This window comes from Labrus bergylta, chromosome 18 (assembly GCF_963930695.1).
Source record: "Labrus bergylta chromosome 18, fLabBer1.1, whole genome shotgun sequence".
NCBI lineage: Eukaryota > Metazoa > Chordata > Actinopteri > Labriformes > Labridae > Labrus > Labrus bergylta.
In genome coordinates, this window is record NC_089212.1 from 985,973 (window position 1) to 1,010,227 (window position 24,255).

The 24,255-nt window shown below is 41.9% G+C and overlaps 1 protein-coding gene across 1 annotated transcript in view; it reads right to left on the reverse strand.

The window, feature by feature from the left end:
• The window catches only part of kiaa1109 (KIAA1109 ortholog), a 75,776-nt gene that overhangs the window by 7,079 nt on the left and 44,442 nt on the right, over positions 1 to 24,255 (reverse strand). Inside the window, exons 57-80 of the mRNA XM_020644623.3 lie at positions 23,729 to 23,826; positions 23,376 to 23,564; positions 23,048 to 23,216; positions 22,499 to 22,710; positions 21,124 to 21,201; positions 20,002 to 20,200; positions 19,773 to 19,832; positions 19,391 to 19,617; positions 17,972 to 18,148; positions 17,263 to 17,393; positions 17,039 to 17,162; positions 16,818 to 16,930; positions 15,718 to 15,808; positions 15,263 to 15,322; positions 12,763 to 13,031; positions 10,875 to 11,090; positions 9,047 to 9,227; positions 8,765 to 8,945; positions 7,858 to 8,019; positions 7,591 to 7,730; positions 2,566 to 2,761; positions 1,317 to 1,517; positions 959 to 1,135; positions 274 to 417 (exon numbers count right to left, since the gene is read on the reverse strand). Coding sequence (XP_020500279.2) covers positions 274 to 417; positions 959 to 1,135; positions 1,317 to 1,517; positions 2,566 to 2,761; positions 7,591 to 7,730; positions 7,858 to 8,019; positions 8,765 to 8,945; positions 9,047 to 9,227; positions 10,875 to 11,090; positions 12,763 to 13,031; positions 15,263 to 15,322; positions 15,718 to 15,808; positions 16,818 to 16,930; positions 17,039 to 17,162; positions 17,263 to 17,393; positions 17,972 to 18,148; positions 19,391 to 19,617; positions 19,773 to 19,832; positions 20,002 to 20,200; positions 21,124 to 21,201; positions 22,499 to 22,710; positions 23,048 to 23,216; positions 23,376 to 23,564; positions 23,729 to 23,826 — 3,795 coding nt within the window. The remainder of the gene's footprint in view (positions 1 to 273; positions 418 to 958; positions 1,136 to 1,316; positions 1,518 to 2,565; positions 2,762 to 7,590; positions 7,731 to 7,857; positions 8,020 to 8,764; positions 8,946 to 9,046; positions 9,228 to 10,874; positions 11,091 to 12,762; positions 13,032 to 15,262; positions 15,323 to 15,717; positions 15,809 to 16,817; positions 16,931 to 17,038; positions 17,163 to 17,262; positions 17,394 to 17,971; positions 18,149 to 19,390; positions 19,618 to 19,772; positions 19,833 to 20,001; positions 20,201 to 21,123; positions 21,202 to 22,498; positions 22,711 to 23,047; positions 23,217 to 23,375; positions 23,565 to 23,728; positions 23,827 to 24,255) is intronic.

Sequence of the window (24,255 nt, forward strand, 5' to 3'; positions counted from 1 at the left end):
ACACAGAGCAGACAGGAACTGTCGGCTGAAGGAAGATCAGCCAGGTGGGAAATAAAAAGGAATACAAGCTATACATTCAGCAATTAAACCGAAGAAGGCTGACATACAGTCAATCATTCATCCTGTGCAAACATTTGATTTATTCTTTGTCGTACTTGAAGACCATGTTAAAATATATACGTTTCATTTTCTAAAGCTTCCACAGCAGCAAGAAGATCTATATAAGGCAAATACAACACACACACACACACACGTAAGTGGTCAAAACATCACCTGGAACTGGAAGGTTGATTGTCTGGTCTCCCAAGAAGAGGCGTCTAGCAATACTTCTACGGTACCAGGCTCTTGGGAAGGCAAGAATCTCACTCAGGCGCCTCATGTCGTACTTGAAGGAGGCGGAGCCAATGTCACACACAGCTAAGGGGAAATATGAAGTTTGATTATATGTGAGGCACAACTTTGAAAAAGGCTCTTCAGTGTGAAGTTTGACTTGAGCACATGCTCCAAAGATTCAATCTATGGGGATTGGGAAGGTGAATGTTTTAATCAGTCATACTCCTCAGTCTCATTTCTATGCTTGTGAAAGCTTCATTCATTACTTCATGTATAAAACAAGGTGACGTGAAATCAAGTTTCCAACAGAGCTGACGATGAAGCTCTTTGACTGTGCCAAATACTGTATGTTATAACCCCCGAAGATTCTGCACTCTACATTCAGTTTTATTATCCCAAATAAATATGCAGAGGGACTCAATAAAGCTGTCTGTGAACATTTAACACACCGCAATGGCTTTCAAAAATGTCACTGATACTCTGACCTATCCTGTTTGAGCTAGAGCAACAGGAAGTTAATGAAAGAGATTTACCAAAGGACGGCATTCAAAATCACACCATCAGTCAGAATGATCTATGGCATGTCTTTGGCATGAGAAGTGTTTATCTGGGGCTGACAACGTACCTGAGATGTTGATGAGGGTGGTGTCCATTTTACCACCTTTAGGAGGAATGAAGCTTTCAATGAAGACGGGGCCCCCACTACGCCTCATCCTGGATAGGCTGACCTTCACAAACTCCAGGTTAATACTGAGAGAGTCTTTTCTTCCTGTTACTGAAGAAGGCTCTTCATCGACAGTACCTGAAAGAACCAGATGAATAACACTAAATATTCTACAATAAGTGGCACAAGAGTATGCTATACATGTACAACAATAACATTTTGTTTCTGCAAAAATCAATATTAGTGATGAGGTTAGAAACTATGCATGTCATGAGACACTGCAGCCCTGTGCCATAAGCCAATATGAACCCTTCCATACCTAAGGGCCCTGGACCAGGAGGCAGGCCTGTGACGGCAGATTTCTGCTTTCCAGCGCCATAAGGATGGAAAACATAGAGGGAGAAGTCAGACATGCAGGCAGTAAAGCTGAGGCCTGAGGAGTTACTGGGGGGCCCGGTTAGGTCTGACTGGCTGCTGCTGTGGCGGCTCCTGCCCAGAGGGCTCCCCAGCAGTGGTGATGCTGAAAGGAGACAGGGGTGGAAAAGAGTAGTTAAGACAAGCAGTCACATACAGTTGGTATTAATTATGTAATACATGCCCATTTGCAAGTCCTCTATCAATAATAGCCTGTATGACAAATGTCTTTCAATAATATGTTTTAGAACAGGGAGGAGTGAGCTGATTAGAGAAGTGACATGTCTTCTAAAAAGTGAATGCATCTCATGCATTTTAAAGAGGACATATTATAGCCCTTCTCCACCTTTTCAAACAGTCCCCTGTGGTCTAAATGAAACATCTGTGCTGTGCTTTGGTCAAAATATAACATGAATCAAGCACCAGAAGAGGTTTGTGACCCTGTATAAACCAGCTCTCTCAGAACGCTCCGTTTTGGTGTGTGTGTCTCTTTAAATTCAATAAGCCCCCCCCCCCTGAGTTTTCCCCGTAGACATCACTCCTCTGTAGCGAGAATAAAAATGGCGGACCTGTGTAAAAGTTTTGTTCTAGGCTAGGGGTGGAGTTCATAGTTGTAGATATCAGGGGAGGGGAGGGGATTTTTTTTTTACCAGAATCCCACTGTGATGTCACAAGGAGAGCAAATTTGAAAGGGAGCATTTGTCTCTGTGTTGTAAGACTTATGCAGACCACAAACAAAGGACTGAATGGGTTTATTTCACATTTTGTGGGTCAGTAGACACTCAGGTTACCCAAATATATTTTCAAGAACACTGTAGAAGTAGATTTTTCATAATATGTCCCCATTTATATATACTGTAATGTGTACTTGTCGCAGTTGGATTCGCTGCTCCTCCAGCTTTGAGTGTTGGGAAAACTAGACAGGAGCTTTATAAGTGCAGTTAATTAACCATTTAGTTTGTCTACAGTTTAATTATTGTTTAAAGCAAACTGAAAAGTATCTGTACATATGTCTGGACTAAATAAACAATACAGTCTGAGATGCACTACAGAAAAAAACAACAACTTTAAAGTGATTGAATACAAACGTTTTGGTCATGAGGATCTATGATCATAGAGGAAGAAAGTGATTTCAGCAGTGATGCTCGACAGACCTTTACTGGGAGGTGGTTTAGGGATATGTTGTGATGGTGGAGTGGAAGAAGGAGAATGAGATCCCTCAGTTGGATGGGCTCCTGTTGGGGTCTCTAGTTCTCCACGGTTAGAAGAGAAGACCAAATCCAAAGAAGGAAGTTTGAGCATGCACTCCACCCTGGACATCGGCAGGCAGCTGAAGCGGATCTGAGAGGGCTGAGGACAAAAATGATCACGGATGATTTGGTCTAAATATCGTACTTCAGTGCAGGGTGTGTAAATATCTAGATGCATGGCTTTACATGTTGATGTTTAACAAACTGACTGAGGAGACCCAATTAATAATTGAAAAGCAAAACGAAAATAGCCTCCATTGATTATATTTAGTTTTTGTTTTATGTCACATTTTATTAACATACATAGCTCCAAAAATGTGAAAAGTGAAATCTGCTTTCGTGTACACTAAAGGTTAAGATGTCTGCTATGTTGGAAAGGGTCTGAATCCTTTTAATTTTCAAACAGTTGCATACATTTTTGGGAGTGTCAATAAATTAATGAATTCTAAAGTTATGTGAAATAATTCTACAAAATAAAGCAGAGGTTCCATGCAATAAAAGAGCAATATGTAACACTGACACAGCATTTAAAATAGGTCATTTCCTATTTCAAACAGCTTTTGTGGAAAGATGAGTTGCTAGTACATCCTGAAGTTTTTTCTCAATGGAAAGACTAAAACATGTCCTAAAACTTTACAACTATAAACTAATATCATAATTATCTTACAGAATTCAATACAATGATTGACAAGCCAATCGATCTATCCATAGGATTACATTCAAATTAAAAAAATAGGGAATTCATATCTGAAAACGTATTTATCTCATTATTTAACTGTAATGAACTGTAATGAACTGTTCTATTTCATCCCTGCTGACCGCCAGAGGCGGTGCTTAAAGCACTGAATATTCCCTTTGCGCATGCGCAGTTCGAGTTTGTATACCAACAATGTCACTTGTGACCCCTGGACCTCGAGAGAGGTTATATCTTCCGGTGTCATCCGGGGTTCTGTTCCTTTTTTCTTCTCGCGTGCAGTTTGCATCTACTCCTACAGCATTAGCCAAAGCTAATTGTATGGAACTTACTAGAAGGAAAAAGAAAAGAACAACATTTGTTGAACTACTTAATAACAGTCACTGGTAGCCTTGGGGCCGTGTCGGTCGGAGCAGCGAAGTTTTCGCCCTCCAAGGGCTGCGACGGCCGTCCAACCCTCTTTAGGGAGCGGTTTGTTTTGTTTGTACCTGACCTCTACGGACGTAAGGTATGTGTTTCGTTTTCTTGAACTTTCCTGGCAAATTAGAGGCTGTGTTCGCCGAAGCTAATTAGCCAAAGTTTAAGTTTGTGTTTACAATCCTTGACGGTGAAGGCAGCGTTGCGCTTCCCGCTCCCGGTACCGGTGGGTATCCTACTTTGTTTATTCTGTAACTCTGTATTATTACCCTAGCCAGCTGTGGTTTCTAAAGCGCTGAGTGAACGGGTACATTACTTTTGTTGTGTTTAATTATTGCAACCTCTGCCGGTGTAGGCGGCGTACGCGCCCTCTTCTCCTGGCTTACAGTGCCGGAATTGTTTGCCTAGCGGCAGCTAACTAGTTATAGGCTACCATTATTTACTATCAAGCCTCTGCTGGGGAAGGCATCATTCGCACCCCCTCTCCAAGTTTATGGTGTGATGCTAAATTGCCTGTAGCATCCGTGCTTGGGCTGACTGCAATTTAAAGTTAAACGGAGCAGTCACTCAAACCTTTGCTGTTGTAGGCGCCGTCCGCGCCCCCTTCCCTCAGCTTACGGTTGTGTTGGCCTAGTTCACGGTCGCATCCGAACTGGAGCAAATCACTGTCGTGACAGCTAGTCACTCCCACATCTGCTGTGCAGGCGGCGTTTATGCCCTCTTCCCTCAGCTTACGGTAGTGTCTGCCACAATGGACGAGTGTCATTATTGTGCTGCCTGTGGAGTTTCTCTTCAGGCTGATGATGGCCATGACCTATGCCTGATGTACCTCAGTCCTGACTACCTGAGGGAGGGTCTTTCGGAAAGCCCATGCATGAACTGCAGCTACATGCCTCGAGCACTGAGAGCTGTGAGACTGGCGCAGGTTGGGCCCTCAGTAGGCTAGGGTGACCTCCCTGCATCAGTCCAGTTGCCTCCAGCCCAACCTAGGCGTTCAAGACGACGGGCTGCTCCCGCTGCTGCAGCTGCCCCCTTCAAGAAGAAAGCGAAGACGGAACGTAAGCTTTCTTCCGAAGTGGATCGACTGTCAGCTGAACTGGCGGAGATGAGGTCCTTCTTCCAAGCTCGTCAGTCGGAGACCTCAAAGTCGGAGCATGCAGAGGTGGCCATTCTACCCATGCCTATGCTGGTCCCGGAGGATGATGTCCTCTCCCAGGCAGCATCAGCCTCTCATTTCCATGACGATGAGGGGGACAGTGCCTCCCTAACCTCTGAGCCAGGCTCCCATTCCTCAACTCAGAGCTCATTCAGTGAGGGTGGGGACAGCTCCATGCAGGCCACCATGCGTATAGCCCTGGATCGCCTGCAGCTGGAAATACCTCAACAGGCTGAATCAGCTCCTGAAAGAGCTTTCTTCAGGCACAGGTGGGCCTCCACCGCGTTTGTTGTTCCCCCCTCAGAGGAATACCTGAGAGAGTTACATGCCTGTTGGAGAGATACTGGGGCTCACTCCCGTCTCTCAGCTGACAGTCGAGCCCTGGCTGCCATGCACAAGGCGGCAAGAGTTGGCCTTGATCGGATGCCGGCTGTAGAGCCTACCATCGCCTCCCTCATTGTGTCTCCTGAGGAGGCACTGCAGCCAGCTGTCAGGTGCCCTCGAACCCAGTGTCGCGTCACAGATGACCTTCTCACCAGGGCTTATAATGCCGGCGCGTGTGCTGGCCGTATTGGCAACTCCTTGGCTCACCTCATGTTTGCCCTCTCTGCTTCCCTGCAGGAGGGAGGGGTCGAGGCTTCCTCCGTCAGCCTCAGTGATGCATCATTGCAGGCTTTTGCCCTAATGTCAAGGGAACTTGGAAGGATGATGTCCTTCCTGGTTCAAACTCGCCGCCAGGTATGGATCGCACAGTCACCCCTGACGGAGGCATGTAGGCGGACCCCCAGGAGCGTTCCGGTGGCACCAGGGGAGCTGTTTGGGCTAGAGTTCCAAGAACTCCAACATGGGATCTAACCCTGGTGCTGGACGCCCTATGCCAGCCTCCCTTTGAGCCCTTGGCACGGGCAGAGCTGAAGTGGGTGTCACGTAAGACCGCATTCCTATTGACCATTATTTCAGCTAAGCGCGTCAGTGAGTTACAGGCCCTGTCAATAAGTGCCTTATGCCTGAGGTGGAATCCGGACGGTTCAGGCATCACTCTATGGCCGAACACAGCATTTCTTCCGAAAGTGCTGGCACGTTCGCACCTCAACCAGAATTTACGACTGGCACAGTTTAACCCCCCACAGGGAGATGGCTGGGGAAAGCCAGAACTGTTGTGCCCAGTAGGGTCCCTGAGAGCCTATGTTACAGCTACTGCTGGCATTCGGCGGTCAGAACAGCTCTTTCTCTGTTATGGCGGCCCTAATAAAGGTTGCGCTCTCTCGAGACAGCGCCTCTCCCACTGGATCGTGGATGTTATTGGGCATGCATATGGGACATGTAACTGTCCCCTGCCATTCGGCGTCAAATGCCACTCTACTAGGAGTGTTTCCACATCGTGGGCTGCCCTGAGGGCGTACCCCTGGAGGCCATATGTGCCGCTGCCTCATGGGCATCGCCGAACACATTCTCCAGGTTCTACAGGGTGAATGTTGCCACTCCCCATCCACTGGGGGTGACCCTCCTGCTGGAGTCCTCCAATCCTGCTCAATGAGGTAAGTACCGTATTTTCCGCACTATAAGGCGCACTTAAAAGCCTTTAATTTATAATAATTTATAATCCGGAGCGCCTTATATATGGATCAATTGGTTAATTGGTTGATCCATACTGGTTGTACACGGCGCTCAGCGACACTGACCTCGGATAATGACGAGAGGGAGCCGGGTATGTTGGATGCCGTACTCGCCCAACTGTTCAAGAAGAATTCGAGGGATTCGTGGACGGGGAATGAACTGAAAAAGTGACCTTTACGTGTTATACGTAACTGAACAATGTTGAGTTACGCACTAACGTTTGAATTAGCGGTATCAGACTGTGTTTCTTTTACGTGTTTACAACTGAACAAGGCTGGGAGATATTGTGAATATGCACATTAACGTTTGAACAACGTTGAGTTATTGTGAATGCACTAATGAATGAACAATTTCGAGAGTTACTATATTGTGAATGCACTAACGTTTGATTTAGTGGTATCAGACTGTTTCTTTTACTACGTGTTTACTGAATCAGGGAAAAGTTCCCCTCCACGTTTGGGAGAAGAGGAGTGGATGCATAACGCAACCCCAGTCAAACGTTTGACTGCAGTATCTTCTATTCTATGCACCTTATAATCCGGTGCGCCCTATATATGAAAACAGTTCTAAAATAGGCCATTCATTGAAGGTGCGCCTTATAATCCGGTGCGCCTTATAGTGCGGAAAATACGGTAAGCAGGATTCCTCGTGACTTTGCTGGTAAGTCATTCAGTGCTTTAAGCACCGCCTCTAGTGGTCAGCAGGGATGAAATAGAACGAAAGTTACGAATGTAACTACGGTTCTATGAATCCCGAATGACTGCCAGAGCGCTCTGTCACTCAGAATCCTCATGATCCCGCGAGAAGATTCTATAGGAACAGAACCTCTCTCGGGTCATCCAGGGGTCACAAGTGACATTGTTGGTATAGATATTCGAACTGCGCATGCGCGAAGGGAATATTCAGTGCTTTAAGCACCGCCTATGGCGGTCAGCAGGGATTCATAGAACCGTAGTTACATTCGTAACTTTCGTTTTGATATATCTAATGTTGTAAATGCTTTGGAGAAAGTGAGCTGCAAGGATAACACTTCAGTTGTTCGTACCTGGACTCTGACGTAGACGACAACATCGACGGGGAACGATGAGTAGGCAGATGTGGAAGAAGAAACCAGGGAAGTGGTGGATTCCTCCATCTGCTCTACAGTATCAAAATGACCCATGTCCTCCTCCTGGGAAGCCACAGCTAATGGGATGTTCACAAAAAAAACACAACAACGTTCACCTTAAATGCTTGGGACAAAAGAAGACTTTAATGCACAAGCCCTCTCACAAGGGGGATCAATGAATTCAAGTTAGTGAAACAAGCAAACCTGCATAATTCCTATCTATTGGAGTGATAGGAATCGTCTCCAGAGCTTTTTCCAGGAAGTCAAGCAGACACGGGCTGATGACCATTTCTTCTGGCAATGTCTGGAGGGCCACCCAGGCATAGAGCTTGGCTGTCTTTACTCCTCCACTGCTCTTGCCTTTGGCTGCAAAGACACATCAGAGTTTTAGTCATCCTGCAGCCTGGACTTTATGTCAACAATACTTTAGAAAGTGAATTCCTTCAAACTATTTTAAAGGCTTAATATGTGATTTTTTGATCCAGTAGATGTCGCCCTTGAGCACCAGCATGAAACCAAAACAACTTGCGGTGCATTGTTGTGTTAGCATGCTAATGCTAGTGATCTTTATTATGCTCATATCTCCACACTGCATGTAAATTTACCTGAAATGAGCGTGATCTAGAAACACAGTTAAGCAGTGAGTACAGTACGTTATTCTTCTTTTCGCTAGTCCCTCAATTAAACAACTTTTATACTCGAGGGGAGGAGCCGGCCGTCCCGACGATGTAAACAAAGTGAAGATAGGACTCTGAAAACTCTGAAAGCATCACAGACAGTGGGACTCGGGTGTTACACCCATTGTAGACAGTCATGACTCACAGAATTATTTTCAGAGGATATACTTAATTTATATTATATTTAAGTATGAAAAATCACATATTAAGCCTTTAAAGTTGTCTTTGTTGTCTGAATCAGTATGCATGGGCCTATTTGTTGAAAGAGTCCCTCTGGATTCATGCCTCGAAGGAAAGTATTGAAGTCACATGCATTTGCTTCAATGGGTCCTCGTGTGGATGTAAATCAACAGATCAGAGAGGCGGGGCAGTCTAGTGATGGTGATTACAGATGGTACGAGGGCATGCAATTAAAATGAGGGAATGCTCAGTACCTGATGGAATAGGTGGGGGCGGGGGAGGTAGGAGCGAGTTAGTCTTGGTTTGGACAGCACTGGGAGGGCCGCTATCTTTCATACCATACAGCTTGGACTCTTTGGAGAGAGTGCGCGGGAGAGAGGATCCGCGGGAGGCATTAGGGGACTCCGTCTTCAGTGTTTTTGAGTTGTAGTGCAACTGAAGGACAGAAAAGGATTATTAGTTATTTAAACATGAAACAAAAATCACAGAGTAGACATCTTCGACTGTAAAGTTGTAAACTGGAGGAAGAACCTGACCTTAACGTCTACTCCTGGAATGTAGAAGACTGTGGTTTCCATGTCATTGGGTTTGGTCTGCAGGGAGGAGGGACATTTCTTGCCAGCTAGGAGGTGGGTGGTGGACGTGTAGGTGGGTTGCAGCTTCTTTTTCTTTGGGGGAGACTCCTGGTCCAGACTCCTGAGACTTCGCTCACAGCTCCTACAAATTCCACAGTGAGAATGTTATGCTTAATTATGTTAGTCACCTGAATCAAAATAAAGTTTGAGGAAAAGCTACAACATGTTATTTGGAACATAATCATTGAATTTATCATTATGATTTGTTTCAAATCTCTTTGTAAACATAATTTCACGTTTCAGGCAGGGTTTTTCTGGCTCAGAATGGGCCTTTGGGGGGTGACTGTACGCGCTGTAGTAAACGTTCGACCCTCGTATTACAGTATAGTCTGAGTCTGTATTACCTTATTTGACAGAAATTTGTGCATTTCCTGTTATTTCTGACCATTTTATAAATAATATTATCTTATTATTAATAACTTAATAATATGTTAATTAACGCTAATCCCGCCCTCCGCATCCTCCTCCTCTTCTTCTTCTTCTTGGAACTGCATGATTCCCGAAAACATCTCCAGCATCATAAACCTCGTTAGTGATTTTGTGCTGCAGTATTAGCTTAAGTTACTGAAACTCCAATTAAATCTGGTAAAGATTTTGTTTTTATTGCAACAGTGAAACAGGGGTGGAGTGGGATTTTGAGGGAGAGGGGTGTAATGAGATTGGGAGAGGGGGGGGGGTCACATCCTGCCAGTGGATTTCACCCTCTTCCTATGATGGCTGCTCTTTACCTTTAAATTTTGTTTTTGTTTTACATACACATTTGTTGAAGTACATTTATTTGAGTTACTAAGGTATTATGTCAAATAATCACAGATTTAAGTCACAGATAATTTGGATCATTTGATCAGATCAGGAACTTGAGAAATAATAAAAACATATTTGCTGGCTATAACGCAGCACTGTTTGACAGTCTGTGTGGAGAAGTTCACAGACTACATCTGGCTGACGTTACGATCGTTAAGATAATGATTGTTGATAAAAGCAGACACGTGGAAGTGGACGGAGAAAAGTTGAACGTGCGTTCCCGACTCGGTCCATACGGAAAGCGGATCAACCGTGTTCCGTTGCACTACAAGTCAACAGGTGTGCACGGTGGTTGGCGCTCCGGTGTGTGTGTGTGTGCATTTGCAGCCATGTATATTGGTGTGTCTTGTCTTGGCGTGCCCCCGCGATGACCCGTCTGCAGACAGCAGAGGAGCAGGGACAAGTAGCCGCAGCTACATCATACACGTTTAGTTTTAACATGACTGTTGGGATAAATATTTACCATGAAGTGGATTGCTCTTTGAAATTAACTTGCCAAACGGAAAATCACCCCACATTTAGTGTTTGTGGGTGTGAGCGGAGCGTCCGGAACCAGTCAAAAGAAACTAACAGTCAATCAGCTGGCTATCCAGCGCGAGCCACATGCGTAAATGAATGAGAGGGGAGATGACTGCTAGAAGTCAGAGATGTCGTATTTAAGTTTATGTTCTGCTTGTTCAACAGTCGTTTAATGTATTGATATTTTTAATACATTGAGAGGATTTGATTAGAAATTTGAATCGTCTTTTTTTCTTTTGGCGCTCGTGATTTTCCTTTGGCGCTGGGTAAAACCTCTTTGGGGGGCGCCAAAGAATTCTCTATGCAGAAAAAACCCTGGTTTCAGGGCAGGAGGCAGCAGGAAATTGAGTCAGACTTGATTTACAATATGGTTCTCTCTACAGGATTTATCAGAATAACATCGTACCTCTTGTTGGAGATGTCCTCATGCTCTGGCTGCTGAGTAGTGGGATGAAGGACACACTTTCCACTGTCAATCTCCACTCGGATGTCAAGCTCAAAGTCAATGTTTCTTTCAGTTGTTGGGCCACCGAAGCTGCGGTTGGCTGGTGTGCTGGGCCAGCGCTCACTGAACAGCTGACTCACAGCAGAAAACCCAGAGGACTTCCTTTGAGACGCTTGGCTGGATAGAGAGAAGTAAGGGGATGTGATTGCTGAAAATTAGAACTTTTTATTTCTGGGAGAAAAAAAAATCCATAGGAAATGTAGCCGTTATCAGCAGTCATGTTTACAACCTCTCTTCCTGCAGGACTCAGGACTGTGGATTAACATTACTTTTACCAAGGAACAAAGGAACTGATCAATGATTTAAGTCTCCCTCTCAGACAGGATGTTATAAACTTTTACAACACCTGGAATAAACAATCAAGCGGAAACAGAACACTCTGCTATCTACGAATTGACCCCAAAGACATGAACTGTGACCGAAACCAGTCTCTGCAAAGTCATAAAATTGACCATCTGTTGAAGGACTGCTGAAGAGCTTAATTAAACCAAAACCATGAATCTGATGTTTGTCTAAATATATGACGTGAACCTACATCAACGTGGATCTGATAGAAATAATATCGAAATGAATGTATGGTGACGTATATATGTTTAGATTCTTATTCTTAATCTTGAAACTCGGTTTAGTTTAAACAATTGTCCTCCAGTCAGAATGGGAGTCACCCGTGGGCAGCCCCCTCTTTGCCTGCAGACCCCCCTCCTCCCATCCAGCAGATAAGAGCTCACACTGAGCTCAGATCTTTAAGTTCTTCTTAGTTTTGGTTTCTTGAAGTTTAGAGCTTCAGCTTTTGCTCGCTTCTCTTCGGACTTAGGTCCGAATCACTTCTTTTCAGTTTGTGCCGTAGAGACGAGTCTCTGCCGAACTTTCTTTTTCACGCACAATTTTTGGAACAGCAATTCTTTCTGGCTCAAGCAAGGTTTTTGAACTTTCTTCTCCAAAGTCTTTGCTCTTCAATTCTGAACGCCAATTCCTTAGTTTGGATTCATCAAGATGGCCATCCGGTTAATCTGAATTGGAAATCGACGTATCAAAAGACTCTTCAATATTTTTTCCTGTTGGATCCTCTTGGAGCTTCTGAGACGACGGCTGAACCAACGTACAATCTCCCTCCCAGCTGCATACTCCGACCAAGGTGTTAAGGCATCTAATCTCTCTGGGCCTGAAAAGAACCGCTTGCCAGAGACGAGGGACCAGCCGGCGGAGTTCAATTGAACACATCTCACAGTAAGACTGCTGGTGGCAAGGGGTGTTGGAAGATTAAGTCTTGAGTCGTGTCTATTCAGAGCCCTCCTTTAAATCCAAATAGAATCCCAAAATTCCTTTATCAACTTTTTCTTTTTGACCATTTACTGATTAAGTCATTCAAACAATACCGCGTCTTATCTCATTACTAAATATATAATGTCACCATACGTTATAATTGCATTATCCTGATAATAATAATCATATTCTTTATCTGTTTCATCTATACATTATTGTTTACCCCTTTTTATATTAAATTTTACACATAAAATTCAGGACTTTGTCTGTGTGTTTTCTTGTTTAACATTTCCAGAACTTACTTTCAAGATATGAAACTGACTGATTAATTAATTAACTTATACCATTAAAGTTATTTTCTTCCTTTAACAGGAAGTGGTGCCCCTTCTTAAATACGAGGTTAAATAAAGATATAACATCTTAATAATTGAATTACGCTACAGAAAGCTTAACAGTATTTTCCTAGTGATGAATGTCACAATCACAGGAGTGCCTGACTAAACAAAAACAGAACAGAAAGACTCACAAAGGTCTTCGGTAGCTTGGCGGTTTCTCGCGTTCGAACTCATCCTCCTTTTCAGAGTCCTCTGATGAGGAAGAGGACAGGTCGTCGCGCCTCATGTCGTCGTGCTGGAAGGGAATTGTTGGTGAAAAGACAGCTGGAGTGACAGGAGCACTGAAAGCAGAGTGCTGGCCCTCGAAAATGGATGGGGAATGAAGATGGAGGTGATGATGAGGATAACATGGCTCATCAATGGAGACTGACGACAGGTCCCCCTCTGTCTCCTCAGGAAACTTTATAGAAGGACACAGAGTCAAACTCACACTGCAGGACAGTCGTCACAAAGCTCTTCCTACTTAAAGGAATATCCTTTAAGTAGGAAGGCAACTAAGGAAATCTGAAGGCGATAGTGATCTGTTGATTGGACTGTAGGATATTGTCTTTTATTACCGGTAATGATTGGATCCATTTCCATCAATGCTGGATAGATTTCTAGTTTTATGTCCAATGACAGAACACTACGAGCCTGCACTACGAGCCAAGGTCATGCACTTACTTTGAGGTGAAGTCAAAGAGAGACAATGAAGATGAGAAGACTATACCCGAAAGAAGAAAAGGCATAACACACTCCCAAGAGGCCGCCTTTACATTTCAAAAGGCCTACCATCTTCAAAGACATCTAGAAAGAGTCCAATAGCCCAGAGAAATGTGTGGAAAGAGTGAGAGTGCAGCTGGACATGTTTATGTGTTGTGTCTTTATTTGTCATTCTTATCCACTTAAAAACTGGTGATCGTTTATGGCAGATAGCTGAAAAACAAAGTCAGCTATATCTGTGGGTATGTGGAATGTTAAGGCTTAATAACTATTATTTGACAAATAAATCTTTTAGTTTCTCATTTTAGAAATCCTTACAGAGAGTCAACGGGGTTCCTCATAAGGAGTGAATATTGCAGGAATTGTGTATTGAAAAACTTTGATCTAAACCCTAAAAGATCCTACCATAGATGAGTTTTGTTTCCATCTTTAACCGAAACCAGCAGAAGAGAATAGATCATTAATGTCACTGTACACTGTGACATCTTTTGGGGAAGCCCCTCACCAAGTGTTATTTTCTCAGAGAAACATCCATGATTGGCTTACTCAGGAGATCTTTTCCCTGTTCACCATTTTTTTTGAAAGAAGGCTTCCTGAGTGTGAACAACAATTTACAGCCTTTTTTATTTTTCTCTAAGCACACAGTTTCTACTTATTTTTTTTTAAATGTAAAAAGCATATTCTCTTGTTGGTTAAGTTATTAATCTTACCTTCTCTTAAATGCTTCCTTCTTTGACTTTGAACATATTACAAATAATACATTATAGATGAGTGAGATTCTCAAAGTATTCTAACAATGTACACTGCTCTGTAATAACCACTGAAATCACAGAGCATTAAGAAGAGACGTAGTTAAAACAAGGTGCAAACTACAGAGGGGTGGTCTCACTTCCTCACTCTCAACTCAAACATTTCAGGCAAAGGCAGCCAAGGTTCTGCTTGAGTTTTTTTTGCCTACTGTAAAGGAGTCTTTCTTGCCAGTTTAATCCTACTTAAATTATAAAGTTCCTGTAAATAATGTTAAAAAGTGTAGTCAGGCTTACCCTGTATGAGAGTGGTACACTACACACCCTTTAATCTAACTTTTTACAAAAAAGAAAATGTTTAACCCAAAGAGCATTTAACAGCACTGCTCGGTACACTTTGAGTCACTTGCAAAGACAATGTCCCCTGTAAATCTGGTAACTGTTTCATTCCACAATTTAAATTGCTATTCAGCATCAAACCATGGGGGCCCTGATCTAATCGTTATACTTTCCGGGGGTGAAATGAATAAACTGACAATCAAATTTTGTGACTTGAAATGCAAGATTTGTCTGACAAGTATTTGTTGTAAATACAAATTAATTGAAATCTCAGATTACACAGTGATGACCTTTAGAGCTAAATGTATGTCCATGTTGTAGTGAGAAACAACAGCTTGATGACCGCGTTTTAGAAGCCAACCATGCATAGCTGTTAGAAATCAGTTCATATTTATATTAAAGAAAGTTTGGATTTCAATGCAGTTTCAGTACAGGATGAGAAACTCTCTGATTAAAGCAACAACGTTCCAACAATGTGTTATAAGCAAGTTCTTATGATGCAGAACAACCAATTCTTAAAATTAATTAATTTAATTCATTTTTAATTTTCATCTTTTCCAGATGATGGATGCTACTGGAATTATATTCTGAGTTCAAATATATTTCAATATGGTTCCACATATATCAACATATTACTCATAGCATCTCTAAGGACACAAAGAGCCAACTACAGAAAATGATCCAGTTTACTCAAAGCTCAGAGTTCATCATCCTGTTTCGATTGCATATTAAAGTTTCATCAGCAAAGTTGAGGTAATCACAGAAAAGATGAGGAAACAGAAGTTTTTGTTTGTGTTTGTTAGCAAGTTTTGATTTGTTGAAGTTTATCTTTTGAACCATATACCTTAAATATTTCTCCTGGACTGACAGGTGTATGGGTAGTTTCCATGGCCAGATTATTCATCTTCAATTGATCAAAAAAGTAATTCAGGAAAAAAAATCCAAAATGTAAACATAAATCCTGAAAGCATTTTGATCTCTTTTTTGGCCATCTGAGAAATCTATGATGACTGGACATAACACACGAGTCACAGTTTGTATATATCATGCCTTATGAGCAACATTCACATTGACACACACGTAACAATGAAGGATGAAATGATGATCTTAAAACTGTCAACATTGAATACCAGAAAAAAAAAATTAAACTGAAAATAAAAACAAATATCACCTTCTCGTATCACAAAAAAACATAAATTGTTAATTTGGAAAGAAAACATTTGAGCTCAATTAAGATCATATATGAGTATTATTATTTTTTTAAACAAGTCAGAATTATTTTCAAAGAAATAAGTTTACCGTTTCCTGGATGTTGAAGGTGACTCGGGGTCCAGGAGAGGCTGCATCCACACGCATATCTGGTAAATCATCCACATCCCCAATCCTGGAACTAAAGTCAGAGGGATATCAAATGCATACAAACATAACCAGCCATACGCTTCTGTATTATTGGTTTTGGGTTCAATAAAATATTGTAAGTGATTACTTTTTATTAACGGCTCAAGCTGTTTCTTATCAGATTAAAGGCAGGGTTGGTCATTTTTAGAAAACTAGCATGATTTTGAAAGTAGCATTCCCTCAGTGCTCTGCTCATGCTTTGAGTGTGGGCTCGTGCATGCATGTGGTAGAGAACAAGCAGGGAGACAGGGAGGCGTGTGATTGTCTCATCAGATTGGTACCTCGTAGCAGACATTGGTTGAAGTTTTTACAGGCTTACAACTGCTACAGATGATGGATTTTCTTTGTTCCTTTTTCAGAGAACATGAGTTATTAACTGTAACTGTACTGTCAGGACCTAAAGACAATTTCAACCAAAACCTTAAAAAGTGGATCTTGAGGAAATGTCCAACCCTGCGTTTAATATCTGGTTACTCTGCTCTTTGGTTAAATGGTAAATGGACTTGAGTTTATATAGCTCTTTTCTAGTCTTCCGACTACTCAAAGCGCTTTTACACCACATGTCACGCCCACCCATTCATACCCTTTCACACACTGATGGTAGTGATCGCTATGTAGTATCATCCATCAGAAGTAACTAATCCATTCATACACCGCCACTGAAGCAGCGGGAGCAATTCAGGGTTAAGTGTCTTGCCCAAGGACACAACGGACTCTACCGACTCAGCCACAGCCACCCTACATTTTGTCAACTTCTGCAACATCATTTACTACATAGTCTTAGCTATCTGCATAATAACTATAAACAAATGAGAAAGACACTTTCTCTCCTCTTCACTGCATTCTAACTTGTGAGTCACTGAATCCTTTTAAAAAGGGAATGAATGGGAAATGTGTTAACACAGAAGTGTAAGAGGGGGGCTACTAGGTGCTGTTTGTTAACAGTTAATGCCAGATGAAGCACTCTTGATGTGATTAGTTACTACTGCACTATTCTGTACCTCTGTCTGTCCATCCTTTTGGGAGGGGGCCGGCCTGCAGCTGCAGAGATGCTTTTTGAGCGATTGTAGCTTGGTTTGTAGCCAAGACCCCACTTATCCTTCAGGGAGGCCGCCTTATGGAAAAACATCAAACAATTAGGTAAGAAAGTTCCAATGACAGTCATTAAGGTAAGAGGAGTAATATTTTAACTGACACTGGCTTTTTTTGGTGAAACACTTACCCTCATGCTGGAACGCCTCAGTTTCTTTCGGACATCTCTCCTGATGTCATTGACCGCCACAGATTCTAGCTGCTGATAACGCTGGATCTCTTGGTTGATGGTGCCTTCACTGGCCCCCAATTTTCTGAGGATTAGAAGAGTGGATGGTTTTAGTATAGCAATGAAATGCAGGACCTTCATCAGGAGAATTCACAATTCTTATAGTGGGTGAGCAGGAATCTTACTTGAGGTCATCAATGACCTTGGCCTGTTCATTCAGCTCTCTGATATCCACCACTCTCTTGGTGAACTTCCTCCCACGTGCGTCAATCACCTGGTTACCCATCACCAGCTGCCTTCTGGGGTCAATGGTCTCCTGTTGGGTCAAAGCATTGATAACATCCAAACACATTTCACTTTGTGAAAGTAAAGACATAGTGAAAAAAAAACACAGAATAACCAAACAGTGTTTAGTGAGAAATTTTCACCAGGCAGCTGCTGAACGTAATACTGCATTATTCCCAAATCCCTGATTGCTGATTGTTATTTTGATAGTTGTGAGTAAAATCAGATATGTGTTTTGCATGTGTCAATCCCACCAGGTATTATGAACCACAAAAAGGGTACTCTGCCACCAACACCACCACCGCCATCACCACCATCACCACTCCACTCAATGTGCAAGAGAAATAAAGGGTTTTTTTGCCACAGGGAATTAAGTAAAACTCATTTTTTTCCATTTCAACCCATCAATGAAGCTTAATAAGGAGCGCAGTGAAAGCAAATGCAGAGTGACACTGTTCTCCCTTATCATACTATTACGTCAAAGCATGAAATAGCATAGCAGAATCCACAACCTTCATCTTATGACTGCAGGTGATTGAGAAGTAATGCCACCTTGCAGAGGATTTTGTCAGCCCAGAGAAGATCTTAACACTACAGGGGGCTACATACACAGGCCCAGGAGAGAGGTCTTTGGGCCCTGGCACTGCCTGCTCGGAGGCGAGGTGATGCACAGTTTAAGTAGTCAGCTGGGACAGACACACTCTGAGGCCTGGGGCTGAGGCCTAGGATGTGGTTTACCAGACGTTTCCTTAAGGTCAGTCGAGGGCTAAACTGGCTCCCTGGACTCTGTAAACAACGGTAGGGAAAGATGGATGGAGAGATCGAAGAATCGGCAAGTCCAGCCAGACTTTACCTCCTGAAGATCTGAGGTAAGCCAGGTAGGTTTTGTTAATAGTTAATGTTGTTACAATACCAAACTTTTAAACTTCAGGACAATTCTAGTATAAATCATACAATATTGATACCTGTTTCAATACCCCGGAAATAAAAATAGAAGTCCTAGGCATCCAATATTGTATAATTTCTTGCTTTTGATTACTCATGTTTTCATATAGAAACACTGCCAACTTATTTGGGCAATTAGACACAGTATCCTCCTCTGTCTCTTTGTAAGAGACAATAGTGTAACTTTCCCATCTTTAAGAGATTAAAGGACATGAGAAATGTAGTATTTGAGTTCCTAAAATGTTGCTCATTTTATAATACATTTGTCATAAACAATCTGAGATTGTATCTTTTAAAAATATCTGGTATCAAAAGTATTAAGGTTTGAACATTCAGACAACCTTAGAAGATAAACGTATGAACTTTCAATGTTTTGAATGTTGTTATTGGCCTTTCTGAGAGTTAGAAAGGGAAACACATACAATACAACTCTCCAGTCGGTCAGATATGTAAGTTTAGTATAAAGACTGTTCAAGGAAGGTTCCTCAAAAAACAACAAAATTCCCCCTTCATGTCTGTTCAACCACAATGTTAAACTACACTAAAGGGTCTTTACATAGTGTACATACAGGCTTAGTTCTTGGCTAGGTGCAGTGACACAATGTTAGGTTACAACTGTTAGGTTGCCAGGCAACCAGACAAAACACAGCTTTGCACACAGCTCATAACACAAGAAATGCTGACCTGAGAGGTGCTGGCAGGCTACTTTGAGCATGTCTAAACAAACCTAAGCTAGCTGTTTCCTAATCTTGTAGTCTTTCTTTTGAAACAAACAGCTGCCAGTAGCTTCTATATTCAAAAGATATATATATAGTATGGTATGAGAATGATATTAGTCTTCTCTTCTAACCTTCAGCTTGGAGCAAATGAGCATTATCTAAACAGATACATGTACATAACTTCAGAGTCTGAATAATCTTTTTATACCAATGATATCTTCTTCATTCATTTTGCAGCACATCTGAACATATGTTGAACATTGCACATGTTCAGAGCATTTAATTAAAAAATGTTATTGAATAAAATAGGAAATCAAAAAGATGAAATAAGAGAATGGATGTGCGTGAGTAGTAACTGACTAACCATGTGGATAGTGGGTGACATGGTGTCAGTCTCATCCTCATCTGAAAGATCTGCCATGTTGACAGAGTTTAGGTCAGCGATGTCGTCTACGTCCTCTTCCCCTGTTAGGGACGTCAGTGTGTTTCCCAGCGCATTGAGGCGCTTGCCAATGTTAGGATCCATGTGGACATCGATACCACACATTTTCCAGAGCACATTCAGAGTCCAGGTACCAGCACTACTGCTCTCTGTTTGTTTTTGTTTTTCGGGAAGAGGAAGCAAAGATAGAGACATTCAGTGCGGATGAAATGTTTTCAAAATAGTAATATGTCTCAGGTTAATTGTGCCACTTCAGAGTGGTATTGATGATTTAATGGGGAAGAGATTAGTTTCAAAGACTTGCCTGCAGAGGGCTGCCCTGTAGTCCTGGAGCATACTTCATATGTACCATCAGGGACTACACCTGTATCAGACCAAACAAAGGAAAAACAATCACATCTAACAGACAAAACCTATACTTTAATTAGGTCATTCTTTTGGGTTTGTTTGTCTTTCTTAACTGAATCAATTCTATTGACACAATTCACCATATGTCTGACAGAATTCATGCTGCAATACGAGGTGTTACTCACAAGCATTCATGACCATGTCCCCTCGGATCTCAGGCTTCCAGTCATCCCAGGAGGTCTCAAAGCCCTCAGCAAAGCGGATGCAGAAATTCTTGAAGTGGCCTTTACTTACCAGGGACTCAGAGGAGCATGCAGTGATCAGTGTGCTCTCAATTGTCAGGACCATAGCGGAGCCGGTGTCGAAATCTATGCTGTGGTTGGCCTGGTAGGGAGGCAGGGAGAGGGGGTTACACGCACCTAAAGGTAGAGTGAAATACATGGAAAAAGAATCCACCTCTATTTGTTTGGAAAAAGGCAAAGCTAGCTGGTAACACTTCATTCAACAGCACTGACTGTCTTCTTAATCAGTTAAATCCTATTATGACAAATGTGTTTTTTTCATGAGTCAATAATATATAATACATTTTCTGTGTTAGTGATCCAGGCATTAAACAATTTACAGACTATAAACATGATCCTTTAAATAAGCATGAGTGAAATGTTACCAAGCTATTAGTTTATTAGACAGTGTTTGATTGCAGGATTTGAAGAAGAGATGCTCATATGTCTTACATTTCTTGATTTACTCTGAACAATGCCCAACATTAGGGTCTGGTTATCATCCCAGTCTCAAAGTCATTTTACTGCCTTTCTAACTACTTTTCAATCATTATTACTGAAAAAAAATCAGACCATAATTTTGGTGCAATTGTTGTTCACATAATGTCAAAAGTTAACATGTTTTGTCTTCCAAATGCATACAGAGCCTACCATGTGCACCACCCAACTATATATGGAGCTCAAATTGTGTGTATTGTTTAAAAAAAAAAAAAAATTATTTCATGGAAATATCTGAAAGATTGGCCTGAGTAATGTCCTTGTTTCCATATTAGCATTGCTCCGGCTATCAACTGGCATAAGCTTTAATTTGAATGAAATAATTACAAACCCAAAACACCTCAGACACCAGCTCAACATCATTAGTTGTTACACCAGCCTTGTGAAGGAAATTTGATTGTTACAGAATACCATTTTTTGAATAAGGAAACACTTGGGATGCAGTGTACTTGTGTCATTGAAATGTATTCACAGAAGTCATTGTACCACAACAAGCCATCAACACAGATGTAATAAATTATAGGTTACTTTTCGTGAATTTTTATGGCGGCCTACTGATGTGCTGGCCCCAGCTTCAGAGTTGGTGCCCTCCGTAACTGGTCCTCTCTATGGAAATAAGTGTGAGATAACAGCTGGTATATCTCGTCACCATGGACATACTTTAAGTAGAACAAGAAAACTGAAATGGACCATTCATTTATATCCAGTATTTCCCCAAATTAGTTTGTATTAGTGTAAGGTTGGTCATGTTGACGTTTAATTAACACAGAGTAATAGTTCTAATGTTAACAGATCAATTTGAAATATTTAACAAATGACCACACATTTCACACAAAAATAATCAAGTCTGGCATCTCTTTTGGTTTTTTTTAAGATTTATTTTGAGCTTTTTCGTGCCTTTAATGCAGAGAGAGGACAGTGGATAGAGTCGGAAACCAGGGAGAGAGAGCGGGGAATGACATGCGGAAAGGGGCCACGGGTGGAAGCGAACCCGCGCCTACCACTCGAGACGAGGGTCTCAATACATGGGACGCGCGCCCCAACCATTGCGCCACCAGCGCGCCAAAGTTTGGCATCTCTTGAACTGAGTTATTGTGAAACCAAAATTGATTTAATGGAAAAAAAACTACAAAACAACATTGTCACCGGTAATCAACTCTATTGTGATGTTAAGATTAACATTAAAACCAGTGAGCCAACAAGTGTTTGTCTTATAACTATGCACTGTAACAGCTGGAGATGGCTTCATCCTAAAAGAGTGCTCATTACAGATGTTATTGAGGGAATTGAAAGTGTGTGGTTGGGCAGATAAATGGAAAGTCTCATTACTAACAGCTTCACTATGGGAAAAAACTATATCCAAATTAGTAAGAGTGGGGCGCTGGTGGGCGCAGTGGTTAGTGTGTGCGCCCCATGTTTGGAGGCTGTGGTCCTCCAAGCGGGCGGACCTGGCTTGAATCCCACCTGTGTCCCCTTTCCCGCATGTCATTCCCTACTCTCTCTCCCTCCCTGTTTTCAAACTCTATCCACTGTCCCGTCTCTTCATTAAAGGCACAAAAAGCCCAAAAATAAATCTTTTAAAATTCGTATTTTTCTTTTGATAAAACATTTTCAATTCTGTTTTTAGGCTATGAATGAAAGCAAATTTATGTTGTGAAATTTGTAACAGCAAATGTTAAAAAGTGTTTGTATTTGTACTGAAATCTCTTTACAGTGCCATATAAGAAGCTGAAACTTGTAAAGGGTCTGTGGCTCTCTGATTACATTTTTCACTTAGTATAAAAACACGTATGCCATTTCTTTAAATGAATGAAATTCAAGCCCAGATAAAGAGCAACAGCAGTATTTGATCTTGGATATCCATACTGACTATTGAATTTCCAAAGAAAGCAAAGTAGATTACCTGGGATGTGTTGGTGATGGGTAGACAGATGCCCAGGTCATTGACCGTCAGCTGCAGGAAGAGCGTGCTGAAAGCCTGGGCTGAGGTCTGCTGGATGCCTGGCAGCTTGTCCACCACCTCTTTGGTGGCCATGTGGATGTCCTTGTTGAGAGCCAGGCGCTGCTCATTCCAGTTGTCATAAGCTGCCTTGTAATTCAGCCAGAAAAGAACAGCTGTAGGAGGGCAGACAGGTAGGGAAAAATAACTTCAGTTTGGATTTTAAATATCAAGATACAAGTCACAGATTTAGAAAGATTGATGGCAAATTTGGTGTTTTTGAAATGTTGGGGTTCTTTCTAGTAGTGTAAAGATAGACAATTGTTTAAGAATGTTTTTTATTCCAACAAGCTTCTGAGGTCATGATTCGCTTTGCTGAGACTACATGAAATTAAACCAACATTGAGGATGCATTTACAGTACCACTTTTTTTTTGGTAAACAGGACAATCTCTGACATACAATATTAGATAAGATGTATTTAAAAAAAAAAAAAAAAAAAAAAAAAGAGAACCTCTGTCAAAAGCCACAGGCTGTGCAAAAACGATTGGCCTGTTTAGCGTGATGAGGACAGCCTCCTTGTCTGAGGAGCCACTGATCTCCTCCTGCAGAGCATTCCGCAGGCCAATCCGAGTGCGGAAGTACGCCACCTGGTGGAAGTCGGAGCCAGCTTCTTCATACACCTTCAGAATCAAGAGGATATGGCATGAGGCAATGATCCACTATGACTGTGTATAGGAACAAGCCATTTAAAAAAAGGCTGGATTCTGCATGATGTTACTTGGCACCTAATTGTATGGTTACTGATTAGAACCTTAAAGCTTATATTTCATTATGTATACCTGGTGCTTAACGATCTGTCCAAGAGCCAAGTTCAGATCAACTTGACATTTGCCAAACAACTTGAGGTAACTGCTGCTGCCACCAGGCTGAGCCTTGCACTGGATTCTGTTGGATAGCTCCAGTTCAATCAGGCCCGTCTCAAAGCGCACAGCTCGCATAGAAGGAGTAGTGGCAGTCATCTGGATTCCCTGGTTTTAAGAAGATGTCAATCAGAAGCTTAAGTTACTAAACTAATTTCATTTTAAAGCAAAACAATAATTTTAAAGCAATGTTTGATCCTATGTCACCCAGTTTCTTGTGACCCATTTGCTGCTTTGGATTTCAGTGCTTGAGGAAACTGATCATCAGGTACCTTGAACATGAGACTGAGAGAATAAAGCAGGATTTTTGGCTTGTCTGCATCTGTTGACGTGTCATGCTCATTCCACAGCGGTATGGGTTGTTCTCCTCCTGTGTGTAGAGAGAGTTTAAGTCAGACTCACAAGTTCAGCTGGAATGTTGTGCAATTTTACACAATGTGACACTTGGTTTGTCCGAGTGACACTACATTTAGAGACTCCTTCCTGATGTAAAGTTATTGGGCACTAGTATTCTTATAAATCTCTAACCTAAAATGTCGCCATCTATTTGTAGCATCCAGTTGAGCACAGTTATATTTATCAGGCCTACTTAGATAAACAAACTGCAATCAATACTCTTGTGGAAATTTACGCTGCTGGATTTGTGCCAGTGCCTTGGGCATTGGATTGTGTTTGAACATTAGTATTATACTAAAGCTTAAGAATGCTTTGGGAACATTCAGTTCCCACAGCTTTCAGTTTAGATTAACCGTATTGATTTGTGAGGCCACTTTTCATTCAGCAGCAATGGGTCCAGACT